The sequence below is a fragment of the Opisthorchis viverrini genome, assembly GCF_000715545.1.
Source record: "Opisthorchis viverrini unplaced genomic scaffold opera_v5_169, whole genome shotgun sequence".
Lineage (NCBI taxonomy): Eukaryota > Metazoa > Platyhelminthes > Trematoda > Opisthorchiida > Opisthorchiidae > Opisthorchis > Opisthorchis viverrini.
Window position 1 is genome coordinate 264,327 of NW_008751824.1, and position 22,935 is coordinate 287,261.

The 22,935-nt window shown below is 44.4% G+C and overlaps 1 protein-coding gene across 1 annotated transcript; it reads left to right on the top strand.

Moving 5' to 3' along the window:
* Window positions 1-780: 780 nt before the first annotated feature.
* Window positions 781-22,624, top strand: T265_07348 (hypothetical protein; the record flags this gene model as incomplete). Its single annotated transcript, XM_009172847.1, has 11 exons — window positions 781-874; window positions 3,442-3,531; window positions 4,824-5,086; window positions 6,123-6,274; window positions 11,047-11,209; window positions 11,822-12,093; window positions 13,797-13,938; window positions 17,995-18,198; window positions 18,806-18,900; window positions 19,436-19,625; window positions 22,028-22,624. 11 exons carry the CDS (start codon window positions 781-783, stop codon window positions 22,100-22,102), a joined length of 1,740 nt encoding a protein of 579 aa, XP_009171111.1.
* Between the last annotated feature and the right edge of the window lie 311 nt (window positions 22,625-22,935).

The window sequence follows — 22,935 nt, forward strand, 5'->3', positions numbered from 1 at the left end:
ACGTCAGACGTGGCCCAGTCGTGCCCTCAATGGCGCTCGTGCATCCAAGCTATTGCCTTCAATTCATAGCCCCTTTTCCAATCCCCCACTTGACAGCCCACTGACAGTGCTGGAATTTGCACCAATTTATCAGCTCCCGCCTGAAGTGCACAGCTACCTCCCCCCTCCCCCCAAATCATCGGTGAACGAAACTGCGGCAGCTACAACCATTGTACAACGGGTATGCGGTTATTACAGCTGATAATGATGATGGTGGATGATATGATGATTTTAGCTTGGATATCCCTGGCGTGACATTCTCATGTCGCAGCGCGTAGGGCTTGATGATGGCACTCCAATATCGGGCATGGCGTGATGATGATGATGATTTTAGCTTGGATATCCCTGGCGTGACATTCTCATGTCGCAGCGCGTAGGGCTTGATGATGGCACTCCAATATCAATTCGGGCATGGCCGAATCCACTTGTGTACTGCGCATTTTCTCCCTCTATCAAATATTTCAATCTACCCACTTTTTTTATCCATAACGCATTCTGTACTCTTCTGCTACTTTCTCCTTACTCATCTTTTTTCCTCATTTTCTTCTAGATTCCACTTTTTCTCCTTCAAATTTTAACCTTAAATCCTTTTTGCATTTTCATCACACTGGTATCTCCACGGGTTTGGGAGAATTCCAATATTCGTCATTCCTAGTTACAATGGAGTCTTCTGAGGTGAACCCCCAGCTTTATTCTTTCCAAGCGTTTTCCATATCTATGTTTTCGTTCTTCCGGTTTCAGATGTCTACCATGGAAAATAATTTCAGGAATTTGCGTCTGGAAACCGGTGATCGAGAGAGCAGCTATGGCTATGTGTATGCCGTGTCAGGACCAGGTAAGCACTCTGATGCTGTCGCATTCAGCTGTCCTACAGTTTCGGAGCGTCCGTTGTACGATACATTGTACTGTTTTCAACCTACTGTGTCGTTTGTTTGATATCCTCTGAAGTTACTCTGTAATATCCTTCTGAGTAGTCAGATAAACTCAATACGTTGTATAAGATCTAAGCCTTACTCCTTTATTCAACTGCCATGTGTAGTTAACTTGATTTGTGAAGAAGCTGATAGAATAACTAGGCCCATTGTCAATCCTCCAGAATAATTTATCAGATTTCTTTTGATATATCTCAAACATATTCCGCGTCCTGGGATTTCAAATTCAGTCCTACAGAAGTGCAGAACTTTGTACCCTTTCTGTCCGGTTTGTTGCCGTTTACTTTCGATACCCGCCCAGTATTTTTCACTGCTGGGTTATCTCATCATCTTGATTGTTAATTATTATTTGCCCTACTATTTTTCACTCTCCAGTCGTGACAGCCTCCTCCATGTCCGGTTCGGCTATGTACGAACTTGTGCGTGTGGGCCACGCCGAGTTGGTCGGTGAGATCATCCGTCTGGAAGGGGATTTGGCAACGATTCAGGTCTACGAAGACACTTGTATCCTTTTCCAAATGCCTTGATTAAAGTAAATCATAAAGCTCATGCCAAACAGTTACTGTCGTCCTGACTAGCTACTCAGCTTTTTCAACTTATTCTCAACGGCCCGATTCCACGTAGATCAAGCTTCAGGACAGAATAGACGCCTCATCAGACGCGAGGACGATTGCACCTATGTCAATTGTCGTTTTTTATTGCTTGGATGGCACTGCACTGCCACTTCCAACCGATGGAATTTTTTCCGTCAAAATTCGAACTTCCTCTAAAAGTCTTATGGTCTGCAGTCATCATATTTAGTACACAAGTCTTGTCTCCACTTCTTCATAGCTCCGCCTTCAATATTCTCCTCAAAATTCTCCTTGTGTCTCTGGAGTCACCGTCATTTACTCGTACATGCGGTGCAATAGACAGGCCGTTTGTTTTTCCCATATCGGGCACAATTTCACGGGTGAGGATTGCCCCAAAAATCCATCATCGGATTGCCCAATTTGCATGCACAAAAATGCGAATCCCATGACACTAAAACTATCCTAAATGACTTGTTTGAATGGACACCACGTTGACTTCACCTCACGTTCATCGACCTATTTTTACTTACCACTAAACTTGAACATATCTTAGCTTGATTCGGTATTGGGAGTGTTTTCCAGTCAGGCGGCATTTTCCTCTATAATATCTCTCAAAATGGTCTCCCTGAGATAGGATATTTCGTAGCATTCAGTCCCATATTTAGATGACTGGAGTCGAAGTCGAATATGCCGAATTTCCCAGTGGTCAACCCATTGGATGTCTGCGGGTCGGGTCAAAGGCGGTTTGTGCGGATCTGAACGTGGTATTGTGTGAAAGTTGTCGGATCGCATCTAGCACCGAAGAAGTGTTCGATGAGCGAACATGGTGAAGCCGTAATTCAACATAACATCATCAGTGACTTGCTTTGCATTGAGGTGTCGACGTCACTCGTAGGTTCATTCAAATTTCAGCGTAATACCGCACCGCCTTTAGTTCAATACCATGCAAAGATTCCTGTGGTTCACCCATTACAGCGACGTCAATCTGGTGCTGGATAACCTAGCAGCATTTTATCAACTATGTGGGTAATGATGTCATCCTTAGGATGACAATGTCTGACTGGTACTGATTATGGGATGAAACAAGCTTATTTCGGTTCCAGTTGTTTACGTCTAGCGGTTGGATAACGGAGTATGCGTGCGGCCTACAGGGCCATAAGTTGCGCATTGCCATATGGTCGACACTGTACGAATAGGATTTAGCCCAGTTCGAATGGTTCGCCTGTTTTGCAGCACTGGGACGCGTCGCATGTGAAGACTCCCTACGCCTGAATGGATAACCGTTCTACAGACCTCCCTATTAAGTACCAAATCCTCTCACATTCTACAATGGAATTTGCGATTTTTCAGAATTACTGGAAGGCTGTCCTGTTGGAGGAATTTATAGTGGCTTCGGTTTTCAAACTTAATCCCTAACGAACCGAAGGCAGTTTGTTTCAGGAGGCGGATTTTGGCCTTTTTTCAGGTGGCCTAACCAGCGGAGTCGGTTTCGCATCGGACNTTCATGTGAACATTGGCCTTCAGGTCATTGTTGCTCGATGCTTTCTTGTCTGTACGATCAGTCTTGTTCCCGTTACGCTCTGTCGTCCACGTGTGCCTCAACTTACTTTACTGAAAATAATGGGTGATAGTTACGTGAAAGTTAATTGCACAGCACTTCGACAAGTGATTTTAGATGCTTTTCATTTGAACTTTTTACATTTCCCGGGGCTTTGCACGTAGATGAACAGCAATTGCTTGAATTCCAAGTCCATAACCAACGAACCTTCATTTGATGACCTATCGTGAGACCATTGTGATAGTAGTCATGTCAGTGGCAGAGCCACCGTGGTGCTGACTTTCCAAATTTTCGAGGTGTTTCTTTTGTCGTTCTGTTTCCTCAACCTGTCACCTTTTAGCCGGTGTAACTGTTGGCGATCCCGTTCTGAAGACCGGAAAGCCATTGTCCGTGGAACTTGGTCCTGGGATAGTAAACAACATCTTTGATGGTGAGTCTGAGGAATTTCTAGTACTGCACTTCATGAGTCTATTTTTCACTACTGCTCTGATCAGAAAAACATGCATTGCATACATATAGTTGTAAGTATATTTGGAACCTTGGTTGGGCCCTATAGCACTCAGTCAAATAATCTCCTTTTTCTACTTGTTCAGCATTTGGTTCACCGACTGTGCGGTCCTTGGATGCCAGATCTGGATATAGATGGTCCCCACAAAGTTTACTTGTAGTAGACATGTTTAGGTCAAAACTAGAATACGGATGACGTACCGCACTCGGCAGTGCTAACATTATGTTCAATAGCTCTTCACTAAAAGACTGAACGAAGGGAACTTCACATTTTCACTCTTTCTGAATTTCTAATAGGCTCATCTCTGAGCTTCTCCCAGGATTTAGGGATATCGTACTAACGTAGACGAAGGACAGCTTACGCGGTCCAGCATAGCTACGAAATTCTTCGGGGTGGGAGTGGGGGTGGAAAATATGTCTCCTCGTGGCTTATCTTTCACTTATCGTTAACTGCGAATCCCTAGGAGAATGGTTTCAGACTAAAATGGAGCTGGTGCGTAGACAGGCCGCCGAGTGAACTGTAGCCCTCAGATCAGTCGGATTCATCCAAGTCACCGTCATTAGTTAGCCACATTGAAGTTAAACTCTTTGGATGAACTACACCGAAATCTACTATCTCTGTACGTGTACACAAACATAAAACGTTAATTGGAACGATTTTCTCGTTTTCTGTTCTGACCTGAACTTTGTCAGTGAATACACGGCCACTAAAGGTAGATGTTTGCAAAACACTAAGACGTTTACCAATGATGGATAAGTGCACAGAAAGGCTGGAGATTTAACTCAGCATCACTGGGAACGGAAGTGAGGTGGCGAAGGAGATCCTGCGTTCATCGGACCAGTAATTTGTTTCTGTATCGTGGATAAGAGATGTGTGTTACACACATGATGTGGTACGATGGTATGCTTTAGAGAGTCGGGACTGGTGCATGTACCTGAGACCTCTGGCGTCCGGCTCGACGACTCATAATTGGTGTTTCCAACAATATTTGGCACTTTCTGGGTGCACGAGCAGTTAACTGATCCTTGTTATTTATTCTCGTGTTCGTCTTATATGGAGTGATGTCACGGAACCCCCCGGTTTTTCTTCTCCAAAGGAGCGTTAGTTCATGAAAAAGCCCTAGGTTAAAAGACCTGACCGCAGTATGACTAGAAGACAAATGACAATCACCTTTTGCTTCTTCATTTGATTTCTACCTTCTGGATCCGTTTTAGGCATCCAGCGCCCACTAAAAGGCATATGTGATTTGACCAACTCAATCTACATCCCCAAGGGTGTAAATGTGCCATCCTTGGATTGTAAAGTCGAGTGGGAGTTTTATCCGACCGCGACATTGAAGCCGGGGATGCATATCACCGGTGGTGATATTTATGGTGTAGTCCACGAGAATACCCTAGTCAAGCACCGCATCATGTTGTCACCAAAAGCACAGGGAACTGTACGGTGGGTTGCTCCAGCTGGACATTATACCATCAAAGTGAGTTTGAAACAATAAACCAGGGGTATTTTTTTAAAATGTGTATTAGAAGTGAACTGATCGCGATGTTTATGCTGCATGCCATAGTAGCTGCTTCATGTCGTGGCCTAAATTTCTTCACTGACAAACTTAGATCTTACGCTTATTCACGTCTTGGAATAGGCCTGGCATTTGAAGAAACATAAGCCACTTTTATCACGACTTTCTACTGTACTTTAACAACTATGGTTCCTTTGTATTTCTGCATCCCCATGTTTGATTTCGAACCTACCCAACGCAAGATGATTCAAAGTTATATATCGGTCGGCAACGCGACAGGATAAAATTAGTCTGATTCCTGTCCATGAATCTGAAGCACACTTATATGAGCATGTGATCGATTTCACATTCGTCTTCGTTTACTGTCAAAGCATTGGCATTGACAATGTCAGCCCTACTTTCATCTGTTTTGGATCAATGTGAGATACTCGTGTTATCATGCTGTTTACCCAGTCTTGCTGTCCGGTTGGCTTGTCGCAACGCACTAGTATCTGTTAGGCTTCTTTGTATGACGAATTGAGGGACTAGAGCTATTGTGATCCATATATTGTGACCGTTATTGCGAACCCTGTTTGACCTTGGTGCATGATACTACTCTTATTATATACAACTTACAATTAACTGCGCCATATACAATAAGATCTATCCTAAGCTTGAGTCAATGGAGCCCATTAAAGGTGTTTGCTGCAGAGGAATCTATGGTGTGGAGTGTATTGCAGCCCGTTACTCGTCCTAGCATACAGTTTGTTTTGGTTTGTCGTTGACAGAGTAAATTTCTCATCGTAGGAGGTACGTGAAATCAGAATTACAGTCGACTGTCGGTATTTCTATCAGAGGAATGGTCGCTCATTACGTAAACTTTGCGTTGAGAACTTAATTGGGAGCTGGCTTCAGACCGTTACTCCAAGAGAATGAGTAGCATAGCGGTCACCATGTGGAAATGTTCCTCGTCATACTTTATTATCATCATCGTGTTCTCTCACTTACTCATCAACAGGACAAAATTTTGGAAATCGAATTCGATGGCGAAGTATCTCATCACAGTATGCTCCAAATATGGCCCGTACGTCAACCCAGGCCAGTGGCTGAGAAGCTTCCGGGCAATTTCCCGCTGCTCACAGGACAGCGAATTCTAGATGCGCTTTTTCCGTGAGTTTACCTCTCATTGTCTAGGACACATGCAGGCTAACCTTATATTGACCTATTGCTGGTGGTTCAAACGATAGCCCGGCAAACACTGGTCCCTAGATGGCTTTCGGAAGAAGCAAATGGCCGGTGACAGGCAAGCTAGGCGCAATCCATTGGCTATACTGTTTAGGCCATCCAATTCGTGTGTAAGAAACGGTCTGTTTGTCGTTGGGATTTTCGTTCAGCCATGTCTAGATTGGAAACGGTTGAGAGGCGGACACTTTATGGCTTGCCAAAAAAGTATGAATCCGCTAGCCATTAAACGCAGTCGGACTGTCGGTTGCCGTCTGTCCCTCTGGATGAGGACGTAGAGACAATGACGAGCATTGGCTGATGACATTGGCGGACTTGGTCCGACAGGGTGGAGAGGCGGACATTTTATGGCTTGCCAACAAATTATGAATCCGCTAGCCATTAAACGCAGTCGGACTGTCGGTTGCCGTCTGTCCCTCTGGATGAGGACGTAGAGACAATGACGAGCATTGGCTGATGACATTGGCGGACTTGGTCCGACCACGCAACCAATGGCGCCCCTGTACCAAAGCTACCAACCTCAATACTCAGCTGCCTTGATTCTGCCTTTATTAGGAAACACCGACCATTCGTTGCTTCTGCACTGGCCAGGTAATTGCTTCTAGTGCGTCATGGTCTACCCTCCGTGTCCTTTGTTATCGTCAGACGAATATATAGCAGCCGGAATAATATGCCTTTTTTGCCTGGTTTGTAACTGACTGAACTGAACTAAGTTGGAGTTAACAAGGCCGGCACCGTTTCGTCCAACATAAGAGGTCGAATCGTTGCATTTGTAATTCAGTTAACCTGTTACTCCAAGGCCGGTCGTCACACAGTATGTTTCTGAATCCCTAGCGAAAGCGTACTAGTTGTTCACTGGTTCTTTGATTACAACAACTTACTGATGACTCATGTGTTCCAGTTGACCAGGATGAAGCAAGTGTTTGGGACCCTTTGTTAATCCAATGACATAGCAGCCAAAATTGGTCACCAAGAGTTGGTTTGCATTTTCGTGCTGCTTTATGCACCGTATAGGAAAAGGATCTTAGCGGATTGCTTAAGATGTACATTTTTCATGGGAAAAGAAGGTTCATTATCAGAGAATCCACGACAGTTTGTAATTCAAAATCAAAATATAAAATTCCCCTGATAGTTAAACTTCACTAATCCCTTTTTAATTAGCATCACAGACCCATACTCTCTTAACAAAAGGTTGACGCCGTAGGTTTGGGAATGGTACTTAATTAGACGACCGATGGAGCTTCCTATTATCTGGATGGTTACTTGCGCCATTCAGGTTACACCTACTTCGTGGTCATGCAGTCGTTAGAATGTTTTATACAGAACATCTGATCTGACCTAATCTTGGTTATCTCACAAGTCGACCGTTTCAAGTCATGATATCAACCTTAAAGGGAGTTCAGTTCACTTTTTGATGATTATTAGCTCATCTCACTCACACCCGTGTTTTGAAATTGGCCCACGAAAGCGCAACTGTCGTGTGTATATTTGCTTCTCTGCGGTAAACTCTGTGTGCTTCGCAGGTCACCGTTGTTATGTGAACTGCTTACTGGGATAACTTTTTCACTCATTATCCATCACTGTTCATGTCCTTCTGTGCACTTTAGGACATCGATGTCTGGATGCACATTCTTTCACACTTTACTGTAGTTACATCAGCATTTACCTGTTTTGTGTAACCAGTCTCTGCTGCGTTTTATTGTGGAGTAGTTTCATGTCACGTGGTCAACTTCGGAACTTTCCAGGTCTGTGGTGGGTCTATTCTTTTGGTATAAATCCGCGCACCAAAGAAAATATAACCGATTTAACTACAGTATGCCCCCTGCAGGGACCAAGATTAATTACCTTGTTTACTCTGCTCTATTTAATTTCTGTTATAAATCTTAAAGATAGGGCAAATTTATTCCGTGCTTCACTTCCGGTTTTCCGTTTTTTACCTTCACTTCCGTTCTTCCTCTGTAAGCGCTTATGCATTGCGATACGGTTTACAGGATGAAAGTTTTCAAGCTCTCACTTTTATTTCAATTACTCGTGAGTAAAACTTTCCACAGTAAAACCAATTTCGGCATGTCCCACCAAACTCTCTTTATGTTTCTTGTGGACCGAGTTCTCACCGTTATGGTGGCAACAGCCAAAGTGAATTTCCCCAACTTTACCAACTACATCCCTTTCTGAATTGAAGGAAAGGATGTCAATGCTATGTTTACACATGAATTTATGGACAAGCTCGGGAGGCAACACTCTAGGTTGTATTTACTCCTATTGGAGGATTGTTTTTGTTTGATCCCGTCAACGGCTAATTTAGAAAGCTCCTATCTGCCAATGGGATGAATTCATCCTAAAGTGTGTGTATACTTAATGAATTTCTAGTTAATTATGTAATCGAGGTCATCCATTCTTATTTTACGCAGCGCTTTATCAGATCCGAATCATTGAATTGTAGTAGGATGAGCCCAGTAACAAAACTTAGAACCATTGTCCTCAACAAAAGCATTAAACTGGTAGTTTTGGAGTGCACGCGATTGACGAGTGATTTTACAGCTGAGGATTTAACCGGATGTTGATTCTGAAGTACTAGTTGGCGTGCGGTACGATGTGTAATCGGTTTGTTCCAGCACATCCCTGTTCACACCTTGACCGTTACACACTGAAGGTTAGTGTAATGAAACTGAACAAGGTTGTCACATTTTTACTACTTCAAAGATGTGTTCATCCGGTGTACACTATGCTCAGCCCATCCACAACCCACCACTCCGAACCGAATTTAGGGATAAACATTAGAATCAGTTTGATTTCATGCTTCATCCAATGCGCTTGAATTTTTCGGACAATTCAACTAGGATAAATTGCGCGTGGGTTTCGGTCGATAATTTTCACCGTCTACCACAGTGCCTCGCGACCTCTAACGACACGTGAGCGCATGACGAATACCAATAAGGATGAACTGTCATGAAGAGTGACACTTAGATGCTTTTAAGTAGTCCGATTTCCCGACATTTCGATGCATGGGCTAAAGCAAGAAAACAACCTGGTTCACCCTCGCCATGAGTGTAGGTGTGGTTAGGGGCCATGTGGCGCTGCAGTAAACGGTGGGAACTTTCAACCGGATTCCGTTATATCCACTTGATGAGCCCCAACCAGAACTTGTAAGGACCAGCCACATCCTGCTTTATGGGTAACACGGGAAGTTTGGAGGTGTCGGTGAATTTAACAAGTGCCAGTGTCAAGGTTGTCGTAACCTTACTATTTTCTGTGTTCTGCACAACTATATGCTGACAGGTTTTCTCCATTTATGTCTGAAATCACGACATGCACTGTCGGCTTTTCTTCTTCGGTTGCGATTAGTGAGCACCATAAAAGTTGTCAAGACAAAGCATGCCTATCTAACTAAAATAAAACATTTCCATTTATGTCTGAAATCACGACATGCACTGTCGGCTTTTCTTCTTCGGTTGCGATTAGTGAGCACCATAAAAGTTGTCAAGACAAAGCAAGTCTATCTAACTAAAATGAAACATTTTCCAACTCGATGGGTTATTGGCATTCCGGCGCAATAACTAGGTGATACAGTAGCTGATCTGGTCCGCCGAGTGACTATCATTCTTTTCATCTTGTCCGATTCCAGTCAGGATGACAGACTTCTGACTGTCCTTTGGGTATCTCTCACGTTGCCCTGGGGTCTCGTGGTTGAAACGCTTAGCGGTCGTACTGTTACTGTTTCTTTGATCCCCTTATGTCACCAGCTAAGGTGTTCAAGGTGTAACCGAACCGCGTCGTAACCTATCCAGGTTCGCTTGCATTGGAAAATAGAGCGAAGCACGAAGGACATTGTGGGATGAGGTAACAAATCACGAAGTGCAAAGGGTAGGCATTTTGTTGGTGGGGTACACTACTCATAAGGCTGCTGAAAACTCTTTAGAAACTCGGGACCGGTTTCGGCCTTCTTAGGACTCATCAGATAGGCACAAGCTCCGATTTTTCGTCAGCTTTATATTCTATTTGAACATGAAATTTTATGCGATTTACGGAACACAGTTGTTGTTGTTATTATAGTTGTTGGGGAGCGAGATGGCTTGGTGGTTAGAGCGCGGATTTACTGACCGGAAGGTCCTTGGGTTCGAACCCGACCTCAGCCTCTCAACTTCCCCTGTCTAGGCTTGACAACCTGGCCCACCCCTCGTACTTCCTTCGGGCGGCATGGCAGCTAGGCATCGAAAAGGGGTTACGGCTGAACGATTATACAGTTGTTATTGAATCGAGTTGATGTTAACCGCTGGCTTGTACTTTGGTTTGTTTGCCACATGAATGCCTTGCTCATGTGATGCCATGCACAGTCGTAGTTGACGCACTAGTCGGCGTTCAATAACTTGGTCTTCCAGCTCTCCGGTAAGCTAGTAATTCGCCCATACTGCACCGCGTATAATCCTTTTTTAATACTGACACACCTTCGCTCTCGAAGCGAGTTCTGCATTTGAAGTTGATCGGTTTTTATCCCACGGTTCTTATGTTTCATAGCAGAATGAATAAGCGGCTTCAGTTCCGCTAAACGATAGAACCGAATCAGATTTGGCCCTCGGCTATAGTCTGCAGTTGGTTTGCTCTAGCGAATTATGTTGGAAGTAAACAGATGTGTTACCTTGTATAGTTTCAGATTTAGCCTTGTGGTTAACGCTTTCTCGTTTGTTTCTGATGAATTGTAGCTGCGTCCAGGGTGGCACTACTGCTATCCCTGGTGCTTTTGGCTGCGGGAAGACGGTGATTTCGCAAGCATTATCAAAATACTCCAACTCCGATATCATTGTGTATGTGGGTTGTGGCGAACGTGGGAATGAAATGTCTGAAGTGCTTCGCGACTTTCCCGAGGTGAGACTTTTCACGTCCGAACCAGTTTTCTTTGAATCCCGTTCTCTTTTCTAAAGTCCTAAAATCAGTTATCCGACATCTGCTCTAGGTAAAAACCAAAGTGCTTGCTGTTCTGGCATTTCTATTGAAGCCCATCATAGTATCCCTAGTGTCTTTCATCATCATCACTACGCTCGAGTTTTACGGTAAATTGTCTTGGAAACTGGAGATTTCTCATTCTATTTACACGTGCGTTTGGTGTTTCGAAGATATTGGCTGGTAAATAGTGTGCACTTACACTGTCGGCCACAAGTTTTCTGCTCTCTGTCAATTGTCGTAGACCTCTGTACTTGAGCTAGGTGAAATTGTGCAACCCGCTGGTAGTCGACTGGGGAGTAGCCTACTCATGAGGTGACTCATAATAGCACTTTTAACATCCCCACGTTGTTTACTGGTAGCAGTTTTCTTGTTCCTGTTGTTTCCGCCCCATCTTCGTCTCCTCTTTTCACTTGAAACCAACTGCAAACCAACGCCGTCAAGTAATTAAATGTCCGTCCAATGCCCTAAGAGTCTAGAAATATTCCGATTGGAATTCTTAACCTTGATTATCGATCTGTATACTACATTTTACAGCTGACTGTTGAGGTGGACGGGAAACACGAATCGATTATGCAGCGTACTGCGCTGGTGGCCAACACGTCAAACATGCCAGTGGCCGCTCGTGAGGCGTCGATCTACACTGGTATCACCCTATCTGAATACTTCCGTGATATGGGCTATAACGTGAGCATGATGGCTGACTCGACTAGTCGGTGGGCTGAGGCATTGCGTGAGATCTCAGGTCGTCTGGCGGAAATGCCGGCCGATTCCGGATACCCGGCTTACTTGGGTGCACGTTTGGCCAGGTATGATATATCACGTGGTTTTGTTCGCTCTCTCTCTGCTTCACAAATTTTGACCTACTTGGCATGTTCTTATCAGTGTTCAGCACTTGTTAGCTTTGCAAAGCTAAGCAGACCGTCATTGAGAGATCACTGTGTGTGTTACTTATTATCGAATAGCGCTCATCTTTGGTTCTTGAAGTCATTCCGGTGATGGCTACATGCTACTAACGGGTGTTCACAGGTCAAGCGTTTTCAACCCATACTAAGTGGATACCAGCGTGGTTAAAAACGGTACTTCAAGCAAACTAGAATCAAGTTAACCGGCTTATACTGTTGAGTTGAACTGATTGCCTCATGCAGCTGAACCGCTGCTACTCGATTACTGTGAGTGCTTTCGGGCGCATTAAACACGAGAACAATTCATCTAAACCGCTGCGTTTGGCTATGCATCAGTACAAACAGTAGGAACAGCAACATCTTCGCCATCAACAGCAATACTGTTCTTCACCAAGTTACCGAAGCAACCTGAAGCGAGAAGCGAATGGTCCTAGAAAACGGCCGGAGCAAAACTATCGAACTACCCAGTCCAGGTTTACTGGCTGAAGTGAGACTAGCTTGAGGCTAGCTGTAACATGGTACTTACAACCATCCTCCCGAAAGAGCAGAGCGACCGGATGATTATATTGTGAGCACTGTGACCCCATTAATTACAGGTTGGTCAGCGAAGTTCATCACCCACTTCATGGTGAAGCCATTCACTTGGTGCTATTTTGTGTGGGTCACTCGTGCTCGCGGTTCGGTCACAAGTCCATCAATCTTATTTGATTAAAGATTGAACTGAACCACTGTATTAGTGCCATTCATTGTGAATCTGATCTCCGTGGAAGTCTATGTTACCATTAATAATAACATCCTACATCAGTGTTTTTTGTACTTGACTCTTGAACAGAGCCAACTTCACTAGCACCAGTTAGTATGAATTCATTCCTCCCGGCAACACATCGTTTTCAGTGCACCTCCGTGCGCAAACGGTCCTTTTATTGACTTAGACTTTCGATTTTGAGTTCTACCGCTGGTCGCTCACTGAACTCCATACATTCTGATCTAGCAGCGTCGTACTCTACAGGATGTTGGACTTTGAGTACTGTGCCACGCAACTTTCGATCCTGCTTGGAACTAACCGGTCTAATATATCGACTTGCGGTGCTTTTTATGACTAGATGCGGCTGTTGACAAAGTTTTTGTAGTCCTGACTTTTACAAGTCGGTATCTGCTTTATTGTGATTGTGTAACTCAGTCTATTGATCGGTGCGTGTAACTAAACATTAGTGTTCCACAGTACGAATACCATAGTGCTTTGAATCACACAGGTCAACACTTGTCTGGCGGTGACCTCTCTGCAACAGGTTATGGCGTGATTGTGCTGGGGGTATGAACAATTGACTTTGCTCGAGTTCACTAAGCAAGTTCATCGTATTTTAAGTGCATTGTTTATGTTAAAGATAGAGTAAGGTTCAGTTGTCAAAGACTATGCTCAATGCATCGGTCACGACATGATGAACGGGTTCAGTTGTCAAAGACTATGCTCAATGCATCGGTCACGACATGTTGATGAACCTCGCATACCTGTTTGGTTAACACAATGGCCTGTCAGTACACATCTCCCCGTTGAATCACCTGAAACTCTGGTAGATTTGCAGATATTATTATTCCATCGTTTTCAGTTTCTACGAGCGAGCCGGTCGTGTACATTGTCTGGGTGGTCCTGAACCTCGGTATGGTTCCGTCGGCATCGTAGGAGCCGTATCTCCTCCCGGTGGTGATTTTGCCGACCCAGTAACATCGGCGACTCTGAGCATCGTCCAGGTACATTTTATGAATAAATACCAGACCTAACCGTTTTAGTCGTGCACGTTATTATCACATGTCACTTGGCACAGTCCCAAAAATTCCGGATCCTTTTGAGTCAGATTTCCTACGTGTAAAAGTCATTTGCTGTATTGTCCGTTCCACCTTGAGCATCAGATAGCCATGCATGAGTGGCCACCACCGGCTTCACTCAGTTATTTTCTAACAACGCTTCATATTAGAGTAAAATTAATCGTGCCGCAGAGCGTAGGAAGGAGCACATCCAGTATTGAAGAGCTCATTGAGGCCTATGACTGCAAACTAATGCAGACCAAGATTCTTGGTGGACCGGAAAGGCTGAAGAAATGAAAGATACGAAAAGTGCTGGAAACGTCCATCAGCTGTTTCACTTGATTTGTTCGACTGGTCCTGGAAAGTTTCTTGTCAGCGAAATCATCAGAGACCAGAATGGCTCCCTGATATCCAGCAAAGCAGAACGCTTGGACAGGTGGGCACAGTATTTCGAACAGCAATTCAGTTAGCCACATGATACCCCGGTCCGGAATCTTGGCCTTCGACAGGAGGGTGAACTGCGAATATGGGGTCGCCTTCAACCTCAGAAGTATCGGAGTGTATATATCTACTCAAACGTTATCGTGCTGCTGGTCCTGACGACCTTCCACTTACCCTAATCAAGGATGGCGGTGAATTCCGTAGTCAGTGCAGTCAGTCAGTCAGAGAAAGACACCGTCCCAGATGACAGATGATTCGATATTAGTGCCCTTTTTTTTAAAAAAAAGGATATTCGCAACCGGTTTTGTAATCACAGAGGTGTTAGTTTGACTTCTGTTGTAACAAGGCTTCTGGCGTCACTGATCTTACGGTGGCATGCGAAAACCTGACTAGTGAGAATCAAGCGGGATGTCGACCGGGTAGGGACTGCGTTGACCATATCTTCAAACTCCGTCAGGTGTTAGAGCAACGTCACATGTACAGACGACCTGCAATCTTGATATTCCTTGACTTCAATTGTGAATTCGATTCTGTCGATCGGTCAGTACTGTTAATTGCACTTGCTCAATGGGGTACGTTTGGGAACATAATCAGGTCGCTATAGTCCTATACTTACGGGTGTGTGTATGTGTGTGGTGAGCTCTAAAAGCTTCCGCATATAGGTGGTGTTAGGCAAGAATGTCCGCTCTCTTGGCTCTTGTTCAACTTCGTTGTCGGTAAAATAATGAGGCGAACGCTGGAAGCTCTTCAAAACCCCGGTGTTCAAATGGTTGCTAGTGAGACTTGTCTCTCTGGAGTACGCAGACGACATCGCCCTCATCCTTGAAGTCCAAGACGAAGCACAAGCCCTGTTGAATAGATTGACCACTATGATATCGTGTTTGGGCATGCGGCTTGCACTTTCAAAAAGTCATGCTTCATAAGGTACAGCCTCTAAACATATCCCTTACAATCCAAGGAAAATCACTGGAGGTTGTGGAGAATTTCACATGTCGCGATAGTTGTATTAGCTCTGGGGGAAATGTGTCTTATGTAGTCAATGCACGAATCTCCAAGGCCCCAATCACGTTTGCTAATTTATTTCACTTGTGGCGTCAAAAAGGGCATATCGCTGGGTCTTAAGGGTCGCGTGTTCCAGGCTACAGTGAGGGCCGTGTTGTATGTGTCCGAGGCGTTGCGTCTGCGGACAGATGGTGTGACGTGCTTTCAGGTTTTTCACCACCGGAGTCGTTGCTGGTTTTGGATGGCACCAGCGGATCAGTAACGAGTTGACTAGAAAATGGGTAGTTGGCTGCGCAACAGGTACTTCACTCGCGGACAACATCCAGCGCCGTCGACTACGATGGCTTGACCATATACTACGTGTACCGAGACACCGTCTACCAAGACGAATGTTCTCCTCGTCTCCTTCAGAATGGCGCAAGCCGCGAGATGGACAATGCATAACTTGGCAGAAAGTTGTGAAAGAGAATACGAAGAGTTTGGGTGCTATGGGTGTCTTCCTTCCAGGATGAGGTTCCCGTGACCCCGCCTGCGCTTGGCTGGAGGAATTGCAAGTAATGGCGACTGATCGATGTCAGTGGCGTTCGTCCTGTCAGTTTCTTTCTAGATTGTCTGATTGGGTGTTTAGAGGTATAGGCACCTCAGAACGCTTGACATAGGCCAGCACCACGTGCCCTCCCTGACCCCCTCTTTCTCTTCCTTTCACTCTAAGGCTTCAAATATAATTAGGTGGACTGTATTGTTGTACGAAGCATCAGTATCGACACTGATGTTGCTGTCTCTGATGATGATGATGCTTTGGTCGCGTAAGGTTTTGAAGACGTCGTGATGCATAATGTATTTTTCTCGATAAGTTTACTGCATTGAGTCGAAAACACCGATCGGTTAGATAATTACTGACTTTCCTTATCTGAATCACACAAGCATGTTCCAGTGATGGGCGTTTGTTGTAGAGGATTTACACATTGTGGGCAATCCTTGGCTTGATGCTAAAGTACACCAACTCTACTTCCAGGATAGACGGCGAACAGTTGATTCAGCCTTCTCCGCATGATCTGTGCATTGCAATCGATGAGACCAAAAATCATCCCAACTCGGACACTAACCGATGTGTTCGTGCACGTTTTTGTTCACATGCATCTTCAATTCAGCCAGCCTAGTCACAATCACCACAATCACAATCCTCAGCAAGCGACCCTAACAACCGCTAAAATAACCAAACGATCATCTGGTCAGCTGCTCAGACCCAACTGAGGCATACAAGCTTGCAAAGATATGGTGGCACCGGATGTGGAACTCAGCTGATGAGCAGTGTGACAGGAAAAGCTGGTTAACCCCACGCTTGAATTTCATGGCTTGAAAAATAAAGGCCTACCGAAATAGCTACATTTACTCTCTATAACATTTCAACCTCAAGTGGAGAAATCATGACTTCGAGAGCAAGAATAATAAGCACGTTAACAAACTTCAACAGCCAGAAAACCAATCGTGCCGCGGTTGGACCCAGTTTGCTGATTGGTCCTCCTAATGTAAAACCAACTACCGGGTTGAGGTTCAAGTTTCTTCCTTCCGAGTGTGGTACACAGAGGACACTCGCATGAGGGTACGGAGGCCAGTGAGACCAAAAAGCAAGACTTGGTAGTACAACCATACCGGTCAATCTGTAGTGGTTCCATTCGACTAAGTAGTACTCAATAGTTGGTCGTGGTTTAGTAATTTCTACTCGACAGCCTTTCCAATCAGAACAAAGCAAGAGAGTGCGTGTTTGCTAGGTCAAGTGATGACGTGTATATTGTGCAGCAAGAACAGAGCGATCGATTTCTTTCAAGTCTATACTCACAACAACCACAACAGATGTAGCTCTATATAGGTTGTCAGATTTACTCACTGACATATGCTATATATATATCGTTTCGGTGTATCTTGTGAGCATATTTGATTCGAGCACTTGGGAGTGCAATTTGAAACCCTCTATAATTTCATTATTTTCTTCACTCAACCAGCTCACAGGCAAACGCAGATTAGAGCTACGTTACTAGCTGTTTTATCTAAGAGAGAGATATGAACAACGGGCACTGCCGTTCAGTGCCTGCTTGAGGTACTGTATGTTGGTTGGAATTCAAGAAAATCGTTGTTACACGTATATGGAGCTACATCTGTTGCCGTTGTGAGTAAAGATTTGCAAGACGTCGATCGAGCATTTGAATGCTCTGTTTTTGTCGCCACAATTCACATGTCATCGCGTGACCTAGCAACCACGCTTGTTATCGCAGTGTTCCTCTCGAGAGAGCCCTTCTCCTGTAGGGCCGATACTAACGTTTTCCTTCAGCCAGCATTAAGTGTGCTATCCGAGACTGCGTTTTTCTATGGTTTGTTCTATCTTTGGGTATGACCACTGAAGCTCTAGAATAAAACATTTCGTACGCTACGGCTTTGCATGGAACAAGGATAGTGAAGACAACCGATCCCATAGTTTTCCGTTGGTTTCTAGTGTTGGTATTTCACATTTCGTCCGTTAGAAATTCACTCATTCATTCTACACTTCTCTTTTACTTTTAGGTGTTCTGGGGTTTGGATAAGAAGCTTGCACAACGAAAACATTTCCCCAGCGTGAACTGGCTCATCTCTTATTCCAAATATCTTCGCGCCCTAGATGACTACTATGATCGCAATTTCCCCGAATTCGTTGGACTGCGTACGAAAATGAACGAAATTCTACAAGAGGAAGAAGAACTATCGGAAATCGTGCAGCTCGTCGGCAAAGTTAGTGCTGGCTGGGGCTACCATTCTTCAGCGGTCGATTTTTACCCCGTGATTTTAGCCCATTTAGCTTGATGACACAATCACTTATCTGACTGATGTGCCTCGCACCCGTCATTTGGGTCATTAATTTGTTTCGCCGAGTAAGTTGGCTTCCACCAACTTAGTTTCGGTTACTAATGCTGAAATAACTGTGTGAGAAATGCGACAGTAAAAAATGGAAGTTGCTACCAGGCAACAAACATTTTTGGGCGTGGTCATCAATTCGGTGAGTGAATCCCGATCGATCTATCATTACTGTAGCAAGGTCTTGCAGCCTGTCAGCTTTCCACGCTTATCTGGTAAACTCTACGCTTGTTTGATTTCACCCGTGTGCATTCAGTGCTTTTAAACTTATGGACCCTTTTTTGGGAGCTAGTCATGAAATTTTTCAGGACAACTGACTGGGTATGGAAGAAGTGTCTTTTGTACCAGACGCTGCGTCGGTGTTTTCCTGTCCCGTTTTGTGCCCACCAATAAGCAAGCCGTAGTTAAAAAGCACCGGATATATTCGTAGATTACTTATGTACCTTTCGTCACAACCTTAAACTGTGTTTTTTTCAATTCACAGGCCTCTCTTGCAGAATCAGACAAAATCACGTTGGAGGTGGCCCGCCTAATCAAGGATGATTTCCTCCAGCAAAACGGCTACTCATCTTATGACAGGTAAAAGTTGATCTGACGGGTCCCCAATATGTGTACTCAGTCCTTGATGTTATCTTACATAACTACTAGCACTTCCGGCGTCAGAGGCAGTTTGCTGAAGCTGAAGGACCATATATACAAGGCTCCTGTAAGAGTAGCCTTCCTTTATGGTTGTGAGACTTGGCCCATCAGGCGTATTTGAAATTCTTTATCACTAGTGTTTCCGTAGCATAGTTGGGCAACTGCCCAGCTCAGCGAACAAGCCAACGACCATCTACGCTACCTGAGCTACCGACATTTTCCTCTATAGAAAACTGTGACACCATGTTGCACTGTTCGCTGGTGGCTTGGGGTTGTTTCCCGATTCCTTTAAACGCAGGAAATTGCCGATTTGAGTGAAGCCCTGGATGCCTGCTTTGGTGTTCCTAAAAGCTCCCAGTCTTATTTTCACTCCTTACGTACTTCACCAATGTTTTTTAGCAGAAATATTCGCCAGAAATTACGAGCGTCAAGTGAAGCAGTTCTTGGCATGCCATTTTGTTTTGTCTACCTTCAGATTTTGTCCGTTCTTCAAGACGGTCGGTATGATGCGGAACATCATCAGTTTCTACGAACAAGCTAGGCATGTGGTTGAAGTTACTGCTCAATCTGATCGGCGTGTCACATGGGCTCTAATTCGGGAAGCCATGGGCCCAACCATCTACAAGCTATCCAGCATGAAGTTTAAGGAACCGAAAGTTGGAAAGGTCAGTTGTATGGATTGGTTAGTTGTACGCTTTCTTCTTCAGATCACTTTTCTTCTTACATCACTCCATACATGCATTTGTGGTCGCGTTCCGCATCGTTAAAATGCGTTGGGATGAATTTTCCGGCTCATTGAACTCATTGTTGTTCACATAACATCGCTCTGAACCCAGAGTAGCACCAAGTCAGAAACTTGCACGTGTTTGTCACTTTTGATTCCTGTTTCCCTGGGGGAACTCCAACGTACTAAACTACTCGTTACACCAGTGCGCTTGGGTCCATCCACGGTAGTCAACATTTCCAGCTTTGTCTGTGCGTAAGTAATCTACTCCCGTGGAAACGACACTTGCTCGTCGAAGTTTTTTTTACCTTCGGAGTCAGCGTAGCGTCCATTCAATCGCGAAATCACATTTACCGGGCCCACCAAGTCATTTGCGCTGGAATGATTAGGTCCTCACTTTTGGTCTGAATCGATGCGCGGTGTTTCCAAAACTGTTGCACGCATACACAGAAAATTCACGGGCTGTTCTCCTCCTTTTGTTCCATTATTGCTCACAGATTCTCGCATGAATATTCTTCATAATTTTGTAAGTGTGAGATGGATTTTATCCTACATCCATAGTTTTCATTGGTTGACACTGGTTGGTCAATTAGAACACATTGATTTCTGCACGGCACTGTATGGGCCAAAAGGCGACGAAAAGACTGTTCTTGGGCTGCGATGATATCTCCGAAACGCTCAGCTTAAGAGTCTGACAATGAAGTGTTAGCCAAGCCTCAGTGGTCGCACAGTGTCGTTGCAAAGCTTACGAAACCCGCCTTGCTGAAACACCGCACCACTGCGATCGGGGTTCCACTGCGAAAGTTATTTGATATCCTGACTTGGATCTTTTCATAAACATACTCCGGAATAGTTTTTTCACTTTTATCCTAGTTGTGGCAAAGGAACTAAACTCAGAAAGACAGAATGGAACCAAGCAAACACCCGTTTCCTTTGGAGACCTGATCATCTATGGATCTATAAATCGATTATAGATGAAGATAAAATGTTATCTTTCATCTTCATCTGTAGACGCACACGTAAACTGAAACAAAAACAATCTATTGCCTTTTTCAAGGGTAATCCTTATGGGAATTTACCGTATCTGGCTTAGATAATGTTTGAGTTTTCAACCTTTTCTTCAGAAGATCAAAATCCTCAAGGAGGCCCGTAGTCTCTCCTTGGAAGCACGTTTCTTCCGGCAGGTTACCATCGACCGTAACATAATGCCGGGCAAAATGTCCATAGTCTGTGAACATTAATGTGACTTTTCGCCTGTAGGTGCCTTTGGAGATGGCCCTAAACCTCAGGCAGGGATCGGTAGTTTTAACAGCAAAAAGGCTGTCTGTACCCTTGTCCCCTTATATCATTTGAAATGTTCCGCATCCGAACGTTGACGTTCATTCTTCCATTTCTGAGAATGAACCATTCTGTTTTTTGGTAGTATTCTTGTTCTAACTAGCTGCCGACTCATCCTGCTAGCCAACTGACTAGTGGAGGATACCCGAATGCTTCATTTAAGTAGCCGTCGATCCCCCTGAAGGACCTGGTAAACTACAAAACCACAAGCTTTGGATTCCGCCGAATACCCATCCTAACGGTGTGGTCAGATTCAGAAAGCCTGTGCCGAACGGGTGCTTTCGGTCTTATTAGACCCCTCATGTGGATTCAGTGGAATTGGTACTTTGATCCTTTGACTAACGGTTTTATGTTGTTACCCTATGGGCCACCACATTCACCGGCCGATTTGCGCGGCTGGTGAATTTGTTTTTTTTGGAAACGCCTGGCGAAGTTTCATATCTAAGACTTCATAATTATCGGTCCACAGGGATCGATAACTATTCAGACAAATCACTGGCTTTCATCAGTAGTAAGGTTACTACCAGAATGGATCTGTAGAGCTGGTCAGAAAAACATCACACCTCAAGTGTAATTCACCAGCTGCACAAACTAGTCAGAAAACACACGGTCCGGGAGTAACAGCCTGCTAACGAAGTATCATGCTTTTGGTAAGTTCATATGGAGAAGAAAGCGCTCGTTTGATTGAGCCTTTGGAGATCCGATCGTACATCGACGGTTAATCATGCAACCGTGACTACCTTAGTGATGGTGAGAGAAATTAATTAGTTAGTTAAATTACACGAGGGATCTAACCGTGGTTCTTTGCTAAGACCGGTGGTGGTGTCTTACTTTTTAGATTATCTCTGGCTTATTTCTGCCGATAGCGAGTTTTTCTGGCAGGAAGTTGCAGTTTCTGATATTTTTAATATTGTGCCCGCTTTATGGAAGATGAACCCCAATTGGCCTTTATTTCGGCCTAGTTCAACTCAGAATATTCTTCACCTTTACAAATTTGCTTCCTAGGAGAGAATTCTACGGGAGTTTGAGGAACTGCATGAGGAAATCACATCTGGGTTCCGCAATTTGGAAGATTTGTGATTGGTGTGTCAACTCGCGATCAACTACTTATGCTGTTGTGTGACCCAACGTCTGCCGAGCGCGCCATCTTGGGAGGTATGGGCTTGAATCCCCTCCCAATGTCTTTGTTATTTATACCATCCTCAACCGACCAAGGTGTCGCAACCCCACCAGTCCTATGCATGGGTAGCTGCAGGTGTGATCAAACAAGGCATAATATTCTCTCAACTAACTGCGTGCGCATTCGCCAAGTCAGGCTAGCTCGATTTCTACCCTTCCCATATTCATCATTCCAACCAATCAAGCAGGACCGTATATTGATTTGTTAGGAATATACTTCGTCTATCTTTAATCTCTTCCTATTTTCTTGATGTTGTTCTGTTGACTGTGCGTCGCTGCTGTCTCAATCTTTGAGTAGTTTCTATGTTGTACACCTCGGTCGAACTTTATTTGAATTTCCTCTGGAAACATACCAGTCAGCGTTTGATCATTGTGTTTTTTTTCGCTGTGCGGGTCTCAATACAAAAACCTTGCATTGGTCCTTTTTCAAGTGCATTTTTTAACGACTAAACCTCTTTGATACCTTTAAGTTCGGTCTTCAGAAACCGGTACAAGTGTCCCGATTTGCTGAGTTCTCCGATCTCAATTTCCTAAAATATGCAATCGTGAATATCTGGTCTCCATCCCGTCATCACAACCTGATTGCGTGTGTGGGGTGTAATCAAGTGAGCAAACCGAGGTCACTGAGGCCAGCTATCGAGCTAGGCCGGTAGGCAAAAGTGGAAACTCGGTTTCACCGAGCCCTGCTCCCACGCAATATATATATATATATACATATATATATATATATATGT